The sequence below is a fragment of the Anas acuta genome, chromosome 11, assembly GCF_963932015.1.
Source record: "Anas acuta chromosome 11, bAnaAcu1.1, whole genome shotgun sequence".
NCBI classification, from domain to species: domain Eukaryota; kingdom Metazoa; phylum Chordata; class Aves; order Anseriformes; family Anatidae; genus Anas; species Anas acuta.
Window position 1 is genome coordinate 18,157,716 of NC_088989.1, and position 24,390 is coordinate 18,182,105.

At 41.5% G+C, this 24,390-nt stretch overlaps 1 protein-coding gene across 1 annotated transcript; it reads right to left on the bottom strand.

Moving 5' to 3' along the window:
* Positions 1-1,823: 1,823 nt before the first annotated feature.
* On the bottom strand, positions 1,824-15,311 carry RAB43 (RAB43, member RAS oncogene family). The gene is made up of 3 exons (XM_068694487.1): positions 15,028-15,311; positions 4,691-4,874; positions 1,824-3,778 (listed from the first exon to the last, which is right to left on the bottom strand). The coding sequence occupies exons 1-3, from the start codon at positions 15,250-15,252 to the stop codon at positions 3,525-3,527; spliced, it is 663 nt and encodes a 220-aa protein (XP_068550588.1). The 5' UTR covers positions 15,253-15,311; the 3' UTR covers positions 1,824-3,524.
* Positions 15,312-24,390: the final 9,079 nt, after the last annotated feature.

Sequence of the window (24,390 nt, forward strand, 5' to 3'; positions counted from 1 at the left end):
ATACAAAGGATAACTGCCCACACTCCGGGAACCACATTCTGCTGATGATTTCATTTCAGTATTTGCCTCTGCATTCCACTCTGAATTGTTACAGGGCAGGGATCAATGTTCCCTTCTGTGTTTATGTAATATTTTGCACACTTTGGGTACTGCCAAAACCAAGCGATACATATTAATGCAGATACATGGTCAACCAAGGAGATCTGCTTAAACACTATTACTGCACCATATTCTTGTTAATGTTCAACTGCCAGTAAACAGGATTCTTGGCAAATGTTTACGCTATGAACTCTGGTCATGTGCTGCTGAATTATTCACTTGATGTACATCAGTGCACATTTACAACCTGAGAGGTGAAATAGTTTTTTTACCTGTAAACCTCAGGTTTATGGCTACTCACTCTCTTCATCCAGGTAGCCTTTTCGTTCAAACAGGACTAATGGAATTGAACCAACACGAGGGGCTTCCTACTACCTGAATTACATAGCTGGGTGTGCAAGTGATTTATCTAACAAAAGTCTTCAGAAAGGGAGTGAGGTTCTGTTTACTGTCTAATGTATTTCTGGTTAAGAAGCTATCGATCTAGTGAGTATTGTGCTATTACCAATAGAACAAGAAACTGTAACTGAAATAGCCTCTTACTACTGACAGCTCAAGCTGTCAGGTTGTGTCACTCTGCTGCTAAAAAAAATCACAAGTCTTCCATCTGTTTCTTTGTTCTTCTTTGTTCAGTTAGGTACAACACGGCAACTTGCATTACACTTGTTATAATGTGGAAGACTCAGGAGTTACTAAACAATGCTGACCTGAAGCCATCCATAGTCTAAGTCTTTTTGCAGCAAAATGAAAACTAACCTCAACTGCTGGGTGCCATCATTTGAAAAGGCAGCGAACAAATCACTGACTCCGTACTTCATGTGTTCTGACTGAAACAGAGGAACCTGCAGGCAGAATCTCAACCTTCAGCACTATCTTAAGAGAGAAATAGGGGCAAATCATAAGGAAAAGTCTAGTGCTTGGTCTAATTCTGCTAATGTACTAAATGAAACCCAAAATTAAGGGAATGGATCAGTGCTTCCTCATTTCTCCATCTACTGTAAAAACACAATCATTCACTGACTTCACTGGAAGTAAGATCTGTTCCTTGTACATCTTGCTCCAGCTTTAAGATGAGTTACTGTGTAAACTCCTGATTTCAATCTGAGTAGTAGCCATACTGTTCTTAAATGCATATCAAATTTTATCTGCATGGCTTCAATAATTTGGCACTACTCCTGCAAATACTGGGAGGCTGAGCTTATCTGAGGGTCCACGTTCATGCATGCAGAACTGCAGGCCTGTGACCTGCAGGTGTAAACTATAATATGTCAAATGTTTGCTAGTATTCTGTAGCTTAAGGCCCACCTAAGCAGGAAGAAAAACAGTAATCAGGACTGAATTTTGGCTTGGACTGTCTTCACAGGTTCTCCTGGGAGTGGAGTACAGGATTTGTGATAGAAAATCTGGAGTTTGGACAATTCTCATTTTCAGTTTTTAACTACTGCTGAGCACTTACTGCCTGTAATCTTTGGATGCAGGAGAGCTGGGAATGTCCTGGAAAACTATCCAAAAATACTACTGAATACTGCAGCTTAACCTGCCCTTCCACATAAAATGTTAGAATTGTGAAAAGCTAATTGAAAAATGTAAAGCCCTTTCACTCTTACAACTATAAAACTTGAAAACTATTCCCTTAGATTAGGAGCAAACAGGCTACAAAACATATGCAACTCTTCAATAATCTACTTCATAGTTAAAAACAAAACAAACAAAAAACACAAACAGAAAGTCCAAAGAATGATTTAATATTTTCTGTACGAAAATGAATAGTATTGAAATTAGGATCCATTAGCCCTTTCTTAAATCTTCCAGATTTTCATGACATTGGATATGTTGAATGGCTAAAAACAGGTGTAGCCCTAGCAGCAAACCAATCCACCTGGTCCTTTTTGATCAAGATTTTCAAAAGGGACAAGTGACTTCAGTTGAAGTGAGTGCTTTCTGTAAATGAGCTCCTTCAAAGAATGAGGACTGCAGAAATCACTTGCACCTCTGAACACCTTTGCTTTAACAGCAGAATTAAAAATAAACCTGCTTCTGCTCCCTTTGCAAATCCAAGTTTGTAAGGTGCTTGAGAGTGTAAATCCAGGAAGGGCTGCTGCCACCAGTACTTGGACTGTATCTACAACATGCAGTACAGAGCTGAATCTGAAAGGCAACTGTATGTAGTTGGATTATGAGACCTATTTTACTTAACAATGTAGACTTCTGATCAACAGTTAAAGAAAATCCCTGCTGAGTTTTCAAGAAATAAAAAGCGATTAGTAACTTGTGACAGGGAGAGATGCAGATGAGTACAAAGGTGGGAGGTAATCACTCCAGATGCTACACTCTTACAACCAAGAAGTTGCAGGGCGTGCAGTTTTCTGCTATTCTGAAGTCTTCTTTTCAAATACACACCCATGTTGTATTTAAAAAGACAGTTAAAATCCAACCAACCAACCAAATCCTACTTATGCCACTTAAGCAGTGAACACTTGGGTAACATAATACCAAATGTACGACCAGAATTAACCCTGTATATGGCCATTAGGCACATGGCAAGAGATCACAGCCACCAGACAGTTCAAGGTTTCTCCAGTTGCTGTTTCCAGTGGCACAGGTCTGTAATTTCAAATGAGACTGATAGACTTGAGGGCAAAAAAATCAATGATACCCACTTGGAAAAGGGAGCTATCCCTGTGCAAACAGTAACAAATGCAATACACCTACCCTCTCCTCAAGACTGTATTTAAAATAACTAAACTGGTCCAACCCTGCTTGACAGCAAGTGGTGATACCGCTCAGGGTGATTTTGCTATCTATTAAAATGATAACTTAAGAAAATGAAAACAAAACCTGAGAGAAGGCTGTCCCACCTGGGCCTGTTCCAGTACTAGCTAGCAATCCATATGCCCTTGGACAGGTGACTATTTGGTCCTGTAATCAAAATGCTGGGTGTTTTGACAATAGAAATACCTTGATCAGACACTCTCTGTCGCTTCTAGGCCTTCTGGTCATTGGTGGAGTGCTGAGCATTTAAAGAGACGCTGTCAAGCGTGCCTATTCGTCTTTGCCAACAATCCCATGACAATTGCTTCAGAATTTGGGTATGTGGCAGTCTCTTTTCCAGCCATCTGTTTCCCTACCCCACATCTCTGGTTCAAAGTTTTTTCCTCCACTTTTGTAACTGGCATGAAGGTCACAGAAAAGAAAATGGTAGGGACAAATGTCGAGTAAGTTTTTCAGAGGGCTTGACTTTTAGGACTACCTCTCAAAAGTCCCCTTTTAAAAAAAGACACCAAAGCAAACAGGATTGTGTCTAACTAACTTCTACAAAATTGCTGGTTTCACAGAAGGAGGAAAATATGGCTACTGTGCTACTCAGCATTAGGGTGAAGCACCATCTAAATTCCAGTAAAGTTAGGGATTTCACCTAGCTCATATCAGCAAGCACACCCCCATCCTTCTACAACGTCCTTGCTGTCAAGCTTGATGCTATCAGTATTCTTCTCACTGAACATAGGGCCTCCATGCCTCATCATGAGCTCTGTGGCCATCTTCACAAAAGCCTCCTCCACGTTGCTGGAGTCTTTTGCAGAGGTCTCTATGGCACAGATGATATTATCGTAGCGTTCAGCCAGATTCTGAGCTTCTTCCAGCTGAACCTCTCGAAGGTCACTTAGGTCAGACTTATTTCCTGGAAGAAAAATAAAAACAGAGAAATTTATAATGACTATTTGTGCCAGGGCACGAGGTTCTCAGATTTTCCAGAAACTTCCATTCTTGGAGATTCTCAAAATCCAACTGAAAAGGCCCTGACTAACCTGACGTCAGCCTTGCCTTGAGTAGGAGGTTGGACTAAATCATGTATTTCTGTGTGATTCATATGGAGAACAGAAAAAGTCAGAGAGCAACTGGAGAGCAACAGCTGTAGACTGTAAAGAAGGAAATATCAATGCTAAAACCATTCTGTGAGGAAAGACAAGGAAGACAATGTGAAAACAACAGCAGTCTTCTGGCTCCCAGGGAAGCCTAGAACACTGAAGGTGCACTAGCAGGTCTGCAAGCCCTGAGAACGGTGTCCCACTCAGAAACATTGGGGCTGGGAGGTAGAATTTCCAAGAGAACTGATGAATTCTGGCTGCCCTGAAGTCCTTCCAAAGTCCATGAAGTCTGTGGGTGTCCCAGTCCCCTAAAACAAGTCTGCTCGATACCATGGAGCTTCCTGCCCCTAAAACCGTACGGTTCTGATCACCAGAACAGCTCCATAGCAGCTCTGCCTCAAAACCTGGAAATCCTGGGTACCCAGTCCTTCACTAAGTGAGCGCAAAGGGTGGCTTCCAAGCTGGCTTCTGACACAAAGCTGCCTAATTCTTAACAGAACTTCACTCAGGCAGATAGGCATCTTAAAAACATTTGTCTCATGCATCAGCATTTCCTGATTAAAAAATAAAAAACTTGGAAAATTTTCAATCAGCTCTATTACATACATCTTAACTGCAAGCAAAGCCAAAACGTTTAACCACCTGAATGAGTACTGCAACTACGTACATCACACAGTACCCTGTAGTGCTGCTATTCATATTTTCATTCCGAGACTTGAACTTACCAATCAGTAACTGTACTATGTTGGAGCCAGCATACTTTCTCACATCCTCGATCCAGCGAGGAATGGACAAGAAAGAGCCTCTCTTGCTGATATCATAGGCCAGGATTGCTCCGTTGGCGCTGCGGTAATAACTCTGCGTGATAGTGCGGAATCTCTCTTGGCCAGCTGTGTCCCAGATCTGCAACTAAATAAAACAAAGCATGCAATGAGATACTGGCAGTAAAGGTTCAGTATATATTATGTTTTCTTGAATCAAAAGCTAGGACTTGATTTAATAACCTTGTTATAATAACCTTATCCCCCTTATAGGTAATACATTGTGGCATTACGTATTTCTAGTCCTTTGATCATGATTTAAGGACAGCAATATACACTGGAGAACTCTTTTTTTGCTTTTGGCTGCTTAAATTTCTATTTGCATTGAGATGTTTTGGCGAGCTGGAGACAAGCTCTGATGCATCCTTCTGTGGCAGATTATGAAGTTATCACTTTGGTGTGCCCAGCCCTACCCCTGTCACTTTCTCTAGCAGAGTTATGAAAACAACACCAGAGCCAAAACACTCCAGTTCATCTTCTGGTGTGTTACTGAAACTACAGGTGGCCTTTCACTGGCACGCTGGCTGAGGTACTGAGGGAGTCTTGCCAGGTCTGCTACAGAGGCAGTAACAACTGAAGTAGGCGGCGGTTGTATCACGTGAGAGCACCAAGGTTGTTTGATAAGGAAATAAGAGACAAATAAAACTATATATATAGAATACATAAAATCTATAAAAGAAGGCATAAAAGAATGTATAAAAGAAATGCCAACATCTCTAGGTTCCAACAGTTGGTCAAACATTTAGACTCTTAAGTCTCCTGAGAGCTTTTAGGTGCAAAAACAGACTGCATCTGGGAAGGAAGAAGAAATGCCCAGCTCATGTACTTTTGCCTACATCTAGGTGCATAACAGCTCTGAGTTTAGTATCAGGTTTTAAGTTCCCAGTACCAGATGTTCCAGAGGAAGAAGCCAAATACTTGAGAGTGGACAAACACAATATCCTGTTAGTAGGGAAAATTTCTTTTCAAATCCTGTTGTTTTGCAGGTTGTCTGATGTCCTGGAACATGATGGTTTATGTCGCAGGAGCTTCTAATCTAAAGTACCTGCAGATGTTCTCATTCTCCATACAAATCACTAATCCGTTCTGAATTCTTCACAGCTCTTGGCTTCAATATATCCTAATAATGAAGCCAAAGACTTTTATTTGTAATTTTACATTTTCCGTCCTTCTATTTCACTTCGCTTTTTTTTCCGTTCTTTTCCCAAATGATAAATGAGAGACCATTTGTGTGTACAATTCAGTATATTCTGCATCTCCTCTTAAATGAGACAGGACATAAGCACACATTCTTTGGTGTTTTAATCTTTCCATATTGTGGATGTGCTACTTATTTGTTTCCCTCTCTCTGAATCTCTTTCCTATAAAGATCTGACTACAACTTAACTTCAGTGATGTTTTATACCAAATAATACAGAACCATTTCCATTTATTTCTTCTGCACATTAGTATTTTGTTTCCATGATCTGACTCTGCTGCATGTTTGAGCAGAAACTTTCACTTTGAAAAAGGCTGTAGAGATCGCTTTCCTGTGCTAACTAGCATTTAGATCCCAAATAATGTATGTACAGCTTAAAACAAATCAGTCCAATGAAAAAAGTACTTCTTAACAGTTTTCTCAGCAAAGGAGAAGGGACTGTAATGGACTCAGAAAACAGGAAACAACAAAACAATGCTTATTAATGGAACAGTTAATTATCTAGGACAACAATTACTGAGACTAGGAAGTTAATAGCAGGCTTTTGATGCTCTCTGCACTCAAGCCTCCCACTAGACCTTTGTGTCCTTTATGCAGTTTTAAATCTCAGCATTTGGTTAGGTCAAGTGCAAAATAAAGCTAATGGTGATTACTCAACTCCTGGGACAGGTCTGAGATACTGTGCATATAGAAGATTTATATAATTTTTAAATTTAAAAAATACTTAAGCTTACACTTTTCTCATGGAATAAAAAAAAAAAAAAAAAGTGTTTTACCTGTAGAGTGGCTGAGCAAGCTAGTCTTGGGCCTTATGCTTTACACTGGATTTTGAAAATCTGTATGAATGTACCTTCCATAAAATCACAGAATCACTGAAGTTGGGACAGATTTTGGTAGGTGACAAAGCCAACTGCCTGCTCAAAGTGAAATAAAATCTTAATTTTTCCAGGAGGACTTGCTCCATCATTTTCCCAGAGACCAAAATGAATCTGACCAGCTTGTAGTTCCTAGCATTTCTCACTCTTTCTGAAGATAAGTATAGTATTTGTATTTCTCTGGTCCTCCCAAATCTCCACAGGCTGTCAACAGTGATAGAGCAACCTCACAGTGACACCAGGAAGTTCTTACAGCACTCCCAGACATTTTTTACTCAAGTTTTTATGTCTGTGCGTTCACAGGACTCAAAGTACAAAGTTGCTGAAGCCCTGAGCATCCTGCTGGGAACAGCACAGACCACAGACAGGCTTCACCTTCTGAGGAGCGCAAGCAGTCTTCCTTCCAGGCAACATCCTCCGGGTAGGCTCTTTCCCTTGGAAGTCTAAAGTTCATGCTCCCTAATTGTCCCTTCTCTTTAAATGTACGGACTCAGAATCATTTAGCTTTTTACAAGATCTTCAGTTTGTTGTGGTTTTGCTTTCAATGCTGAGACTACAGCATGTGTTAGACTTGTCGTGTGACATAACCCACAAGCAGATACTTTGCAAACATAGATACCAAATGACACACCTGTTTGCCACTGCGCCCGTCACTTCTGCTGGCAGGAGCCAGGTGAGTGATCACTTTTTCAAGCGAAGTCAGTCAAATAAGGAGATGGTTTAATGACTTGCTTAAGCAAAACTAAGGCCACACTGTCATCAGAAACTTGCCATCCCAGCTGCATGTCCTTGTCCTCTCTCTGCACGGAAACTAGGAACTGTTAATTTGATTCACTGTACACCTTCATTCACAGATTTAACTGAAAAATATGGATTTTTCTTTTGTTTGAAGAGTTAGCACTAATTACACAGCCATTCGGTACTGAAAGCATGCAGGTTGCACCTTCCTGGGGCAACTACCCTTTACAGCAATGGCAAAACCATCTTGGACCAATCCCAAATACACCCGTTCAGCTTAACTTGTTGCTGCTGGGTGTGAACCAATCCAATAACCTTATCTCTCCACTAAACTATTTACAAGCATGTAACTCTTGACAAGAAACAGCAATTGCAAATTCTTTGAAAAAAATATAGGCTCGGTATTTCTCATTTAAAAGTTCCTTAGTAAAGTTAGATGTAAATACCAAAACAATGCCAAATAAACTGTACTAGCCACAGGTTGCAAAAATAGGTATAAATGTGTCATATACTGCATATGTGATATGAGGTTCTTAAGTATTTATCTCTGCAATTTAAGTGCTTGAGCTTTGTAAATAATGTGACGAAATGCCACATGTCACTTAGCAACTTTAACTGTTTTTAAGCAATTCCCGGTTTTGTAATCACCTTGGCAGCAGCTCTGCTGTAAGAAAGACAACGAGAAGTTGGATTGCTGGAGAATTGTGTTAAATTCAACTGAGGACCCTGAGAGAACATACCTATGAAATGAGAGAGTGGTAGGAGGCTTTTAGGGAGACCATCTCCAGTAACCAACAAAGACAGGATAGAGAACAGATAAGCACCCATTGTTCAGAAGGCCAGCACAGAATACCCTAAGTGAACTAAGACAAGAAGCTACCTTTCTTGTGCTAGTTGTTTCACTATTGAATGCCCATTTTACTACAGAAGCTGGTTATTTTGGTCTGCTTTTAGCTTTGAAATTTTTGGACACCAGAGCTCTTAGCACTGGCTGGTACTGAATAGCAAAGTGCTAAACCTGCTATTAACTCCTGTACGATTTTTCAGGACCGTACAATCACTGTGGAATCAAAGCTTTCCGTGAGTACATTAGACAAAGTCTTGAACGTTTTTTGTACTTGTTTTTTCTTTTCTTGTTGGAAAGGAGCATGCACAGAATATATGTCATTCATTCCTTGCAGTGATGTGGGCTGGGGACTGACTGTCTGGGGAGCAGCTGTGCTGAAAAGGCCCTGGGGGCTTTGCAGACAGCAAGCTGAGCTGGCGCCAGCAGCGTGCCCAGCCAGCAAAGGAGGCTGGCAGCATCCTGAGCTGTATGGACAGCAGCAAAGCCAGTAGATCAAGAAAGGTGATTATTCCTTTACTCAGCATATACTAGATCTCAGCTAAAATATGGTGTCCAGTTTTGGGTCCCCAGCACAGGAAACACATTAAAGAACTAGAGCAAGTTGAGTGGAAGGTTTTCAAGATAGTCAGATAAGGGGACTACATACTCTGTGAGAAGAGGTGGAGGGAACCAGGCTTATTTGGCATGTGAATGGGACTGAGGTCACCTATTAGCTGCTGTCCAGTACCGATGGGGAGGCCATCAAGAAGCCTGAGTGAGGCTCTTCACAGTGGCACATGGTGGAAGGATGAGAGACAGCAGACAAAAATTGAACCAGGAAATATTTCAACTTGATGTGAAGAACAGATTTTTCACCATGAGTACAGTGGAGCACGTTGTCCAGAGGTTTTGCAGTCTCCATCCCTGGAGGTTTTCAAGGCCAGACTGGATAATGCCCTAAGCAACCTGGTCTGTTCTCCTAGCTGACTGGTTCAAGTAGGAGGTTGGATGGAGACCTGAAGTCCTTTCAACCTGAAATACTCTGTGATTCTATGACTTTATATTTAAAAATATGTATATATCCGCATGAAAGTAAGTAATTGCAGGCTATCATGTTTGAGAAAGCAAGTTCAAAGAGGCGTGCTTCAAAGAGGGTTGGCACTGTCAGCTCTCATGATCTGAGAGCACGTGCATAGGATCCCTGTACAGCTGCTGAGAAAACACTAGGCAAAAATATATGTAAGCATTCCATATATTTGTATGTGTCCATGCTTGTTGGATGGCCATGAATGCTAAAAGAAGCCAAATATTTTGTGGGCACTTTGGATTTTGTGTGCATACACCAATAGTTTTCAGATTTTATAGTATCTGAACAGTTTATTTCATCCATCAGTGTGCGCAGGTCTCATAACTCTGAACCAAGTCTGCATGGTGCTGTGGAACTGAACATAGACAGCAATTTATGAGATCTGTGCAATTACTTCGCCAACCTGGTTGTGTGATGACTCTTCACAAGTGTGTTGCCTTAACTAACAAGCACACACATTCACGGTATGTGAGGAGGGAGGACAGGGAAGCCACATGTAGCTAGCAAACTCCAGCAAATCATACATGCCCTTAAACCAGAAGGTGGTGAGATGTAAGATGGTTCTCTGGCAGGTCGGTCTTGGTTGTCTGATCAGGCTCAAAGAAAGAGTTTCAACCACAGAAATTGACAGTGTTGAAAATGGTGAGTGACAGACTGACCAAAGAGCATGGAAAATGAGTATTATCAAATGTTTTCATGCAGACTCACTCATCTTGCATTGATAAACATAGCTTATCGAAGGTTAATGCTTAACAAATGGCCTCGAGATAATTGAAAAAATTTCTCCCCCTCCCTCACTTCCTACATAATTTATTAAATACTTTCCTGATTCTTCTAGAGAAGCACGGAAGTTCAGGTCTACCTTTGTTGGTGAAGCAGTATTAATCACTAAGCATATTCTGTAGCTGATCACTTCCATTATAAAGATAAAAATGTCACTCTTGTACTATGGATTCTTCAAACTAGAGCAGCTTTGATAGAACTCCCATGAATTGAAATGGTGGACGCAAAGACTCTGCTAAATAATTCCAAAGCAACTGACCATCCTGCCATCTCAAATGGCAAACAATAATATACATTTCGGCACACTGGCAAATCACAACACTTACTCCTAAAAAGCCTTACTGAAAGGATCTTACAACTTGATCTATACAACCTTTGCCAAAAGCAACAAAACCAAGCTCTGGAAAGCAGTGTAAGTAACGTTCATAGACAGAACAGTTCAGATAAACCGATTCGTTTGATTGTTTCCTCTACAAAATTCTCTGAGAATAAGGAATCCCTGTTTGCTGAGAATTCAGCATTCTTGTTTGCTCTCTTGTTCTGAGTGTCAAAGTAGTTGACAAGAGAGCTACACTTTCCTCTAGATATCAAAGATCACTGCTTCCATGTAATAACCAATTGCATTATTTGTGTTTGCTTAGCAATGTTGATAAACGTAACTTTATTTTCTTTTTCTTCCTTTTGTTTTCCTTTTATTCCTGTCTTTTTTTTTTTTTTTTGGTCTTTTCCCCCAAATACATGTATTTTTTATTTTTCTCCCTTTTACCTTATCTGATATGATTCATGATAAATTTGGGGTTTGTTTGGAGTTGACCTTCCAATCAGTCCAGAATCGTGACAGCTAACAAATCATAATTTTATATTACTTGCAATTTGGCCAGGTAATGAAAGACACATTACATTCTGAAAATAATATATTTACAGCCATGAAGCCTGAATAAAAGCCCAGAACCTTAATATCATACGGGCTCAGAAAGCTTGTAAATTAAGAAGTGCAGTGGTACATAAAGAAATAATTGTTATAAAAGGAATGCGTTTGTTTTCAAAGGTTCTCCCCTGCCACTTTCTTAAAGATATGGTACGAGAAAGAAAAATAATACCATAAACAAAGAAGTCCCTGTATGTAAAACAATATAAAATAGCATCATAAAGTAGATATTAGAGATACCTATAAATTTATCAGTTCACAAGGATGCTCATGAAAATAAAAGGAATTTTGTTATTATTACTTGCTACAAGTCACAGACTTGGACTCAGGAATGTCCTTGCTTATAATTATGTAAAATCTTAGTTACATGGTTTTATAAATATCTTTTCCTACAGTGATAGAACAGTTAGGAAACTGTTTTGTTCTGTTTGCCAGATTCTTTCTATTGCTCAAAGAATATGGGATTATTTTATCAATAGGACTTTACTCGCTATGCATTAAGTCAACAACCACGACTTTTGGGAACCGCAGTCTCTGTCCTGTAGGACTAAGTCTGCTACATAGGAGATAAGAGTGTAACACCACAACTGCAACCTGATAAACAGCATATACGAGAGCATTTGTTGTTAGTGATGATAAACTGCAGATATTTCATAGAGCTGAAGGGGAACAATTCTGGATACATGCTGGTCAGAATCTGCCTTTGTGACAAAATCAAGGTGGTCATCACCAGTAGCTCTGACATTCAAGTTCCATTAAAACCTAGCCTGCCAGATCTGCCACATCCCTGCATGGCTCCCTCTTAGCCCCATTGCCTCCAAGAGCCCGTGGCTCAGAGAAGCCTGTCCCACTGACCAGTGGCTCGTGCAATCCTACCGGTCAGAATTTCAAATTGCAGTTGGAAATCTGAAAGAAAGAACAACAAGAGAAACAGATTGGATGGCACAGAGTTTACTTGTTCTTCCCCTCTGTTAGTGGTAAATCTCTGCAAATCTACGTTAGCACACATTGGGCATGCTTGCACTGCCAGTGCTTTATGTTTTATTACTCTAGAGAAAGCTTCTGTTATGAGGACTGTCCATGAATAGCTCCTTTCTCCAGCAGTAACCTCCCTTTGCGTATGACGCTTAGTCAGCTTTCAGTAGCTGCTGCAGCAGTTGTGTATGAAATGTCATTTGAGACATGTGGAAGACTACAGCTTTAAGATGCAAGGAAAGATTTACTTGAGTTAAAAATAAAAACAGAAAACCACAAGTTATTTGCAGAATCTTCACCTTTACTCCCCCAAGATGCTTCTTTTCCCCTCTCCAACAAAAATGCATCAAAATTAAGTTAGACTTAAAATCCTTGTGCTCCAAATGTTGCAGAAACATATAACTGTAATGAAAACATTGACAGTTTTACATAGAAAGAGACAGTAACACAATTAACCTTAAAAAGTTTGTATGAATCTCAAAATAAGCATCTGATTCATACTTACTCAGTTATGTTGTAATACTATCCTTACCCTGTCTAAAAATGAAGCGCAGGCCACTGGGGATGTGGAGCAACTAGTGTTCAAATGCTCCTTGGGACTTTTTTGGACTTTTCTGTTGGTCTGAAAGAACTTTTAAAGATGATCCAGTTACAAAAACTGGATTTTTCTCATTCTTGCACCATTTGCTAAGCACAAAACAAGCCTTCTCATTCCTTATGAAGAATCTTGTCTTGACTAGCGTAAATCCATAATGAAGCTGGAGCAGCGCTGGGAAATTGCCTGGCATGTGTTTGTAAGGATCTTAACGGTAAAGCAAACTTTATTTGAGACACATCCTGAATGCATCATGATTTGAGGAAGCCCAGTTAACAATTCATCTGAAACACTTCTAAGCAAGTATGCCTCACGTGACTGACACAGCGAGAAACAGCACTTCCAGAGCACATGTACAGGCTTGTTTACTAACTGGTTAGGGTATGATCTGTTCAGATAGCTGCAGTGCTTTTCCTAGAAGCAGTATAAGCTACACCAAAATCAAACCTGGACAATGTGTCAGCTATACACACCTGATCGTACCGATCTGCCTACTTTGTGAGGGAGCCCACAAAAGTGTAATAAAATGCCTCCTGATTTTCTATTCCCTATAACGTGCTGAACAAACCTGCTGAGATTAAATGCACTGCTCGAAATCTCAGTCCAAATGGAAAAGCCTGACTGGAATATAAACTTCACACACAATGCACACCTTAAGAGACCAAACAAACAAAAAAACACCCTCCAAGAGAATGTTTTTATATTCTAGCTGTGGTCCTGACTCAGCAGCCAACAAAAATAACTACAAGGTATATCATTATCAGCAGCATTAGATTAACTTGTTTCAACTAATGTTTAAAGTACTCTTCTTCAATCTGGGCATCCCTCATTTTTTACATGGAAGTACAGGATAATCTAAAACAAAAGGAAGGCTCATGAGGCTTGCATCTTCTTGTTTGCCATTTGTAAAATACTGGGAAATAATCCACAGGTTTCATTACACTCAAGCCTCAGTATTGAGGATATGAGAAAGCACACCTGGGAGATTCTGCCCTGGGCTAGTCCTGCCCTTGTCCTGAAGTGCCTAGCTGAGCCCCCTGGCAGCAGGATCAGACACATTTGTCACTTTGTGTGTGCCTGGCATTTAAATTGCGCCAGGTTTCAATCTTAAAGGAGAAATCCCACCTCTAACTGCTCTCTTGCTGGAAAGCACAGAAGAGAAAGTAATAGCACAAGCTGAGATTCCTTTCCAACAGCTAACCTCAGCTAACCCCATACACAAAAGGAAAAGGTAAGATACTACAAAGAAAGCAAACACCTTTCTAGGTGTGGAACTTGTAATCCTCTTCCTCTCCTGAGAGGTGAGCTTTTATTTCTTCCACTTTCTGCAACTTTCTCTGCTTAATATTCTGCTCACCTTAGTTAATTTATAAGGAAAAGACAACAGAGGACTTCGGCCCCTACTTTGATAAATGCAGTCCAAAATTTAGCTGCAATTATTGTGTTTTGTTATCACCTTTCCTCCAAAAGCTTTTCAGTTTTATGATCTTTCCTGGGCAGGGGCTGAATTAAGTTATTTTTAGTCCCAGTGGGAGTAAGTAAAGATAGCTGCACGGCTTCACGGTGGAGGGGACTGGCGAAGGGCTTTCTGCCAGCAGCCCCCTACAAGCTGCCGGCTGCTCCAGCCTTGCCTTCACACTGCCTGATGGTGCCTCTGTGCTCAGAGGCCATGCCCACTGCATGGACCCTGTGCCACAGAGACTGGGGATAAAAATCACGGTATGTACATACGGATGTATCCAGATATATGAAATCCTTTTTCTAACCCTAACAATTTCCTCCAGCATGAGAAAAGCAGAAGCCAGATTTAGGGTCGATTTGCTCAGATCTGAGAGCCGCAGCAGCTGCACTTTCTAAGACCCCCCTCAAGAAGCGCCTTAAGGGGAGCTGTCGGGGTGGCTCCGCTGCCAAGCGCTCCCCGGCCCCTCCGAGCCCGCCAGCCCCAGCGCCCCGCCGGGCACACAGCCGGGCTCCGGCCCCGGCCCGAACCCCGGCAGCAGCGGCTCAGTGCCGGGCTGCCCCAGCGCCCCGAGCTGCCAGCCGGCACCCGGCGAGCCGGGAGGAGCTTCAGGGGCCCGGCTCTGCCCCTGCCGGGAACCAGCCGGGCAGGAGCGGGGCAGCGGGCCGGGCCGGGCCGGGCCGTGCTGGGCTGGGCTGTGCCGGGCCCGGCTCCTCGCCGGCCCCTGGGGCTGCGCGGCCGGGGGGAGCCGTGGGGGGCGCTGGGGCCGCCGCTCACCTTCACCCGCTTGCCCTGGATCTCCAGGCTCTTCATGGTGAAGTCCACGCCGATGGTGCTGCCCTGGCGCTCGGCGAAGGCCCCGGTTTTGAAGCGCTGCACCAGGCAGGTCTTGCCCACGCTGGCGTCCCCGATGAGCACCAGCTTGAAGAGGAAGTCGTAGCCCTCCTCCGGGTCGGCCCCGCCACCGCCACCGGGCCCCGCGGGCGCCGCCGGCCCGGGCATGGCGCCGCCGCCCCCGGCCCTGCCGCCCGCCGCCCGCCCCGCCGCGCTCTGCGCCGAGCCGCCGCCCCCCGCCGGGCCGAGCCGGGGCCCGGGGCCCGCCCCCCGCCGCCTCCCGCCCGCCTCCGCCCGCCCCCCGCGGGCCCTCCCCCGGCAGCCCCGCGGGCCGGGCCGGCCCTTGCTGGTGGCGGCACAATGCCCGCGGGGCGCGGCCCGGCTGCGGGGCCGCTCCTCCTCCTCCTCGTCGTCCTCCTCCTCCTCGCCGCCGGCCCCGGGTGTGCAGTCGGTGTTCCCCCCGGCGGAGCGGCGCTGTCCCGATCGGTGCTGGCCGCGGTGCGTTGCCCCCGCCGACACGCCGCAATGAGCAGGTGCAGGGGCACCGCGCAGCCACCCAGGAGGTGCAGCTCGCTCTTCTCGCTGGGCTGTTCATTTTTAGGTCTGAGGCAGGGTGTGGTTTGTTTCCAGAGTCGCAGCCCAAGGCTCAGGGCTATGTTTTTTCAGCCTGGCGAGGTGCTGCGCTGCTCTGACACAGCGGCGTTGTCGGCGTGGTGCTACGTGTCCTGCATCGGGCAGTGTGCGTGTGCTAACACATTGCACCACAGCACGGTGTGTGTGTTGGCAGAAATGTGCTTTAACCTCTGCCTACGTAATCTGCAGAACGAGCTGCTCTTTAATAGATACTCTTTCAGATTACGTGCTGAGTCAAGATGCTAATAAAAATCGGCTTTACTAATAAATACTTTGACACAGCACGTCTTGCCAGTGTGCTCTTTGTAAAAGTGATTTGCTAATTTCCATCCTCAGTATGAAACGACAAAACTGTGAAATGGAACAATTGAATAATGGCATTTCTGAGAGCGAGAGTTAAATTTTCCCATAGGTAGCTGTGCAGGAGGAGGACTGGCTTTGTGACTGAGCCAGCACAGGTCAACCAGACCAGCTTGTTTTTGAATTATGATGAATCAGTGGATTTTGGGGTGGGTTTGTTATGTTTCCTATTCATGTCTGTCTCTATATTTTTGGTGATCCATGGTAACCTTCCAGCAAGAGCAGACTCATGAGTACTTGGGCTGGGAAAATGGTTGTTTCTGGTAGTCTGAAACTGTGAATTATGCCGGCCGCTGAATTCTAGAATGAATGATGAACCAGGACAGAAAGTGTTAAAGAGGAAATAAGATCGCTGAGCATATGCTGCCATGCTAATAAGCATTTTCAAAGTTTTCAGTTTCTGAGCCAAGCACATCAGAGAACTTAGATTATTTAGGAGAAAATAGTTCTAGAGATGTTAGTCTTAATACTTAGAATTAACTGCATGATCTCATTTTAGTGGAAAGATAAAGGTACTACTTCCATGAAGATAGTTACACAACCAGGTATTCCGCTATCCTTGCTGTAAATCATTACATTTTCTTTGCATTAATGGTCATTGTTGCTTCGTATCTTCATTAGCTTTTAAAGCAATTAAAACAAGGAATTCCCCAAATGCAATGTGCTGACTTTTGTTTTCTGTTGCTACACGTGTGAGGGATCTTTCATTCCTTCAAATTGTGAAAACTGCATAGGATGGTTTGAATGCTGAAATGCTGGTCTTTGGCTAGTTCCCAGACTCCGCTGGGGATCAACACCTGTCTCATGGAAAGCAAAGGAAAACCAACATGGGTGTGAGTCCATTTTTCTTTATCTGCCTGTACTTGAGTCATCCATCAGACAAGAGCAATGACAGAAAACAGTATCAGAACATGGCAGAAGGACCCCTGTACTTTTCATAGCTAATCCCTCAGCTAATTCAGTCCAACAAGAATTTCGATTTTTCAGGACTAATAAAGAGGTTGGTCTGCAAAACCTTTGCTGTAGGTGTAAGCTTGCTTGCAATTTCCACATTTGATAGCGGAATTCAGTTGGTGAGACTGTATAATATTTCAAAGCAGCTGCTTGAGATTTGAAGTTACAAAACAAACTATTTTCTGACCTTCTAAATGAATCTGTATGGTGACCTTATATCACTGGGGGGGGGTAGGGGGAACAGGGATGAGTCATAAAATCTGACCCAGTCTTCTACAGCACAGTTTGAAGGAGCAGCAGGGAAGGGTTCAAAGAGCATTGTGTAACTATGCAATGACTTACTGAGTTTACAGACTCCTGTAATTCTAGAAAGTAGCAAGCATTCATTCTTAATACCTTCCAGTAGGGATATATAACAATTGCCAAAATTGCTCATGAAAACCAAGATAACTGGAATTATAGCTTTGGTTGGTATGTTGTTTATACTTCGTTCCAAGATAAACTTTTCAGTGGAGTTCAACCTTTCCTTCTTGCATTTATAATGGCGGGACACATTGCTTATGTGTTAACACTTCTTAGGAGGTACCAACTTTGGTTGGTCAGGCTTTGGTTAAAAGAATGTTTGAACATCTCTCTTTCTTGGCAGCTTTATAGCCTGCCAATTTTATAGCTGAGTCAGCATGGATGGATTGGTTTCTTGAAGACATGAGAAGCAATGAAATATTGTACTTTCTGGTATAAGCAGTATCTGCTAAATAGTTACATATTTAATTTTATAATAATAGACATAATAAATATAGGTTATGAAATAAAAACTACTTGTTGCTTTTTTAAAGCCAAAAACTCCTGTTCCCATACTCACCATTGCCTGACATGGCCCCATACTTTTGATGCATACATTTTGATTGTTCATATTAAATCATACATATTTTGTTACTCTTGAGCATATTTTCTTTATGAGGCCAAACTTCCTCTTCCCGTCTTGTAATAATTTTGTTACTGATATTACTTGAGGTGAAATACTTTATTCTTTCAAACTTTATTGGTGTTTATAATCACGTGGGCTCTGGCTATGCACTTCTAGACAGTGTTTCAGGTTATCTTGGAGGAGTCTCAGATTTTGATTTACAGATAGGGTTTTCTGAGTCTTCTGAGCAATGGAACCTTCAGTATTACGGGCTGTGTTCTTATACAAAAATGGATTGTTTTGAATCTTAGCCAGAAGAATTTTGTGATAATATACTGTTTAGTAATTTAGTAATTCAGTCTAAAATGAAGGAGATGCTAAATTAAACATATTTGTATCCAGAACTACCTCTTTTTTTTTTTTTTTTTTTTTTTTTCTGTAAATTTAGCAGTTTCTGGTGTTTGCCAGTTAAAATGTCAGTAGATTTACTTTTATTTAGTTTATTTTGTTAATGTTCTAAAGCCTTCCCCCCCCCCCCCGCAAAAAAAAAAAAATAAAAATCTTGGAATGTTTTTAGACTGTTTAATGTTAGCAAGAGAGACAAAATTTTGTTCTCTCTGTAACAGGATGGAGACCTTTTGATTTATTTGCAGAGGGACAAGACAAATGGTTATCTCGAGGATCATCACTAGTCAGATATTCCTGCTGTATATGACAACCTCTGATTCTCCAAATCTGTGCCTGTATTGTAGGAGAAATAATTAGGGAACAGCATAGGGATAGACATCTCTTATGATTAATTGGGAAGCCCCACAGCTGAAGAATGTATTTCTCCTGGAGAGTCCTTTTGCCACACTACCATTTGTCCCCCAAAACTACAGTGGTTCCAGCAGCAGGATGACTCCTGGAGTCTTGAAAAATTATGCCTCATAGGCCTCATATCGGTAGTGGCCTATTCTAGAAGAAATTTTGCTTCTGCCTGGTGTTCTCTTACTGTAGTGGCAGCGAAACTGCCAAGTTGTAAGGAAGTTGCTAACCAACAAACAGGAAAGAATTTGAGGTCTGAAACTCCTCCGGCCAAGGCTTTTTGATGTTCTCCTTGCAAGCCTGCAGAGCCTAACCTTGCTCTGAGAACAGGCTCCGTGTCTCCATGTGTGATTCCTAGCGATGAAGTAACTTCTGCTATGCAGCTGCTAGGCAGAGCGTACAATTTTGTCATATGTGATGTGCTTGGCACCCAAAGCAAGCGTTGAATTTGCAATCAACCAAGCTTCAGAACAAGCTAGTGATAACAACATTTGATTGCCTTCACATGGTTTTTGAAGTTACTTGTTATGAGTATTAGAAGCCATAAGCTATTTCCAGTTCCTTTTGGGTGACTCAGTTGTAGAGAGTGGATTCATTGTCATTTGAAATACTGTATTCATGTACATAGCTTCATCGTCTGTACGAATGCAATGCAAATTCTCCTCCTCTTTCTTTCCAAAGGCTTTTATCAATCTTAGTCACCCATCCGTTTCCTTGTCTGTATTCAGAGTGTAAAAGAAGACTTGACATTTCAGAAACCACGCCAATTAATAGAAGAGATTTCTTAAAACACAGCTGTTAATCACAGTTTCAACCACCAAAGAGTTGCTGATGAAACTAAAAACTTTGGTTCCTCTCAGTCAGGTCCATTTGGCAAATCATCACAGAGCAGTCCCCCGATTGCTGCTATCTCTGTGTGGTTCCTTGAGTCATTCGTTTACCTGTTAGCATCTTGCCATTGTAGACTGGAGATGTATATTCAGGAATGCAGGGTAAGGGGAATAGGTGAAATCCCTTTGCACAGCGTGTGCTCTAACTAGTATTCCTCTTTTGTGTTCCGACCACAGCCAGAATCCTATAGAGCAGCAGCGTGCACATGTGCGTGGCTTTAGCAGTTGGCCTGTGGCTGTACACTCACAAAATGCTGCTTGAAGTGCTGAAGACTCAGTTAAGAACCACCTGGAAATCTGCACGGTTTGCTGACTTTTATTCTTTTAAGTGAGATTAATATAGTACCTGTAAGCATCATAAAAGCAGTTTTCTTGCAGTATCTGTACGTCTGTCTGAGATTTATCACAAGAGCTGGATTTCTTGGTAGTGGGTAGCTTTTCCTTTCCCTGGTACACGTTGCTGAGTGAGGTGGGGTGATTCTGCCATACATCCCTTAGGTAAAGATCTTCACAGTTCCTGAGTTGTCTTTCCAGAACTGATGCATTCAATTTAGAAACTAGTTTTATGAAAACTGCCCTCCTTGTACTTATTTTGTGTATTTGTTAACTGAATGTCATTGCTCCTCTTCTACTTAGCAATCTCTAATCGATTACCTTCTGAATTGTGTAAAGAGTGGCTGTGATACTTTCTCTCTTCTTCAACATATTTTCTGCCTGTATTTATGCTACATTTGGTACCCCTCCTATTTGAAATCTGAAATGTCCTTATGTTAATGTCATTTCCAAGTTAAATCTTGATATATCATAGCTTATTTCCTGAGAACTGATGCTTTGGGCTTTACCCTTGAGAAGATCTAGAATATATTCTATTATCAATTTTTGCTCTCTCTGAAACGCAGTCATCAAAGCCTCAGTTCAAGTGAGCTTGCCTGTTTTCCCAAATGTAGATGAGAGTTTTAATATAACGTGTTGGAAAATACAAATAAAATTGTCTTTCTGCTAATTCTAGTACCTTCTCATTTAATTCATCAATATCATAGATCATATAACAGTAAAAAAAAAAGCAAATTATTAAAAATACTGTATGTGATTCGACTGTGATTGTGTGCATGTGGTTTAACTTTTGCACGTTCTATTACACCTTTATTAAAAAGTGGACTGAAGGATACAACTTTTCGGTTTTTAGAATGTGCTAATTGACCAATTAGTGGCTAATGAAATTCTGCCTTAACAGGAATACTTAGAATGTCCTTCACAATTCCAAACATATGTTTTTAAGATTACAGGAAGTAGATCCTTTTTGACATAATTATTGCGTTATACTGGGGGAAATAATGAGCCTGGCAGTTTTCACGATGTCATGATTCTGTCAGTACTCCCCAAACAATCTCGTAGTTTATTGCCTTGTGAATTTTCAGTTTATTACCTTGTAAATTCATTTGAATTTCCCTGGAACTTTTATCCTCCTCAAGTGAAAGGGTGATATTTCTATGGCAGAGAAATTCAATTGCTGGATTAATAATTTAATTGCTGATTCTAACTATAGATTGTAAAAATGGTGTTAGGAAAATAGGGCATTACTGTTTTTTTCAGCCTAAATTAAATATATGTATATATTTTACCTCTCCTGAGTAGTAGCTTCATCAATTCTTTTTTTTTTTTTTTTTTTTTTTTTGGTCTGAGAGCAAGCTGGATTCATGATGTCTTTATCCCCGTCACACAATGGTGCTGTGGCTAAATTCAAACTGCAGTTATGTTTGTGCCAACTGCTGTCTTTGCAGATACAGTGGGGATTAGAACATGCAAAGTAACTTTGCATTGCAGTACAGAATATATTCAAGATCTGTTGTCTTAGTTATGCCGCCTCTAGAGAATTTAGACAAATATGGAGCAAGCAGATCTTGCATACGTAAAAGAAGAAAATCTGGTAATCATTTCCCCTCCCCCCCCACCCAAGTGCAGAATGCTGATTTTGTTTTGATTTCTTAGACTGCAAATTGAGCATCATTTTGAATCACTAAACTGTAAGTATGAGAATGAAGAACAATCCCAGTTACCACTTGTTGATAGCTATGCGGCCCCACTGATGGTCATAGACTCACCACTGATGTGTATAAATACTTTGAAACAGAGGTGCAAAAGCAGTTCATGTCCACACATGACTGGTATAAAAACATTTCTAGTTTTGGAATATATGATGAATCTGCTGAGCATTTGGCAATTCTGCTACATTATTCAAAGAAGTCTAAATTCAGGTAGTAATACTAGATGAGATTCATCTTTGGAGTGAAACTAATTTCCCACTCAGATCAGTGAGCCTTTCCATTATATTTTTTATCAGACCAAGAATGGGAAAGATCAAAATGGTCACTTTGCTTGGAGTGTATTATACAAGGCTCTGCACTTCATATTCACTTAATCATTTGGAAATTCTTACCAAAATTAACCATTTTTTCAGTATCTTATTAAAATTTATCATCATCATCAGACTGGCACAATTTAATCTCCCTTAAATGAGTGCGAGGCTTCTTGGTTGTTTTGTGTATATGCTATAGGGGTTTGGAAATGATCGTATGTACTCTGCATACCATTGGAAGGAGGAGTCATTTCATACCTGAATGTACTTGGAAAAGGGCACAACACAAGGCCAGCTGTGTGTATCAAAAGAAGCATGCAGTTTGTGGTAACGCAGGCTGGAGACCTGGCCTCGTAACTCCAGTAGTTTGTCTTCTGCTATTCTCTCACTCCGTAATGAGAACTCAGCACCAGAGCACGCCTGCCCTTCCAGCTGTAATGGTGATGTGGTGTTCTGCTGATTTAGACAGCATGCTCACCTTGTTCATCTCAGTCTCTGTATTATTTGAGAATTGTTTCTGCTCTTCTCAAAAGTTTTGACCCGGGAAAAGTCAATGGAATTAATTTCAATGTTTGAAGCTAAGATTTAGTCAGATATATGGTTTAGTCAGATATATGATTTAGTCAGATATATGGTTTAGTTGAGCTCCAGAACCTAGTGAATCTTCTTGTGTGTTTCCATTGGATACACTATTAAAGCTGAAGTTGACCAGTGTTGTTACCTTGCTATTACACGTCATAGTTATCTAAGGAAAGCCTTACAGGTTTTGCTGAATTCTGCATGCAAAGTTTTGGCAAACCAAACTCCTAATTTGTATTGGATGGCCTGTGATGCAGGGAGATGCAACACTTCCTACAACTGTTTACATGCTGTAACTTTGTGTTGAAAAATAGAAATTTTAGTACTTTATTTGCCAAACTTAGTCCGTGTTGTAAATAAATCCTCACTAAAATTAAGAGGACACAAAAACATATATTAGTTAAGGTTAATAAGTGTCTTCCTCAATTGCATTAATTTGCGTGATAGGTACAGCTAATGTGGAAGCTTGGTTCCTTTATCAGCATTCTCAAGCTTTGAACATCGACTTCTTACTGTCATTAGTAGCTGAGACCCCTTTCAATACAGAAGCTGCATTTCAGCCTTGTGGCTTTATCGCCGCCTTTGCAGGTTCTGATTTCTAAGTGGTGGTGTCAGGCTGGCAAAGATAGTTTTACACATGGATATGATTTGCAGAAAGTGGACTCCCCAGTCAGTAAGCTGGTACCGTAGGTGTGTTTATTCAGCACTAGGCAGCACGGGGGGTAGTCCCGCCAAAGTCATGTGCACCTGACGCGCCAACTTGCCTTGGTTATATGCAGTAAAGTGTTACATATACATGAAGTTTCACACTACGCCTGTACATATTCATAACCTGTCCCTGCTTCATATTAAAATTAGTCCCAAAGAGTCATTTCCATAAACTCCTCCCATCTGTGCTTACGCAGTGTGTTCTGGTGGTGGTCGCTGGGGGTCGTGGGGATGAATGTTGATGACTCTTCCTCATCACCACTAGCTGACCTCTTGTCTCTGCGCAGACTCAGTTGCTCCTTGGCTCTTGTCCATCCGCAGGACCAGTTTCTACCAGTTTCTTAAGATAGGCTCCCACTCTTATTAGGAGACTGCCCTTGGTAAGGGGCCCACGGCTTCTTGCTTTAGTGAATTTGCACAATGCAGCATAGTTAGCAAAGACACTGAGTAACATCCTAATACAATGCTGTCAGCGCTCTATCGCTACTTGGTAAGATTCTCCTAACCCCCTCTCTCATATGCACACAGCTACGTTACACAGTTCTGTTAAATTTAATGGGACTGGCAAGTTCACAGCTCCTGTGTAAAGAATGTAAAGAACATACACCTTGGTCCTCTGCTGATTATTTTTTATTACTATTTTATAGTAATTTATCTTTGAGCTTCATATTACCTCTACAGCAGTAGGTTCTCAAGTGTGCAAAGAAAAAAAGTGCACGTGGAAAGTGCTATGTCCTTTATTGTGATATGGAAAGGAGTAGCCTATGCTCAACAAAGAGATTGGTTCCTAGATGCTTGCATTTTTTTTTGGTGATATTTTATTGTAAATATCTATGAAACACTTAGAACAACAATTTGAGGCCCACTTGGTCATGCCAAATGTGGTAAACAAAACAAAACTACAACAAAACACCAAAACAACACCCCAAAGTAAAACGTTTTAATTTGATAACCAGGAAAAAAAAAAAAGTACTTATATCCATCTTGTGAAGACACGTTTGCAGTCTGTTCATAAATAGGAACAAACAAACAAAACAAAATAACTTCAAAGAAAATGGAAACAAAATAATGTGGCATTTGTACCAATCTCTGCTTCATAAATTACAAGCCTT

What these genes read in the sequence shown, in the direction of transcription:
- RAB43 (XM_068694487.1), bottom strand. Translation starts at nt 15,252, where the DNA reads ATGCCCGGGCCGGCGGCGCCCGCGGGGCCCGGTGGCGGTGGCGGGGCC. An exon ending in TCCAGGGCAAGCGGGTGAAG is followed by an intron (nt 4,875 to 15,027) that starts GTGAGCGGCGGC and finishes TGTTTTATTTAG; the next exon opens with TTGCAGATCTGGGACACAGC. An exon ending in CATAGTACAGTTACTGATTG is followed by an intron (nt 3,779 to 4,690) that starts GTAAGTTCAAGT and finishes TTTTTCTTCCAG; the next exon opens with GAAATAAGTCTGACCTAAGT.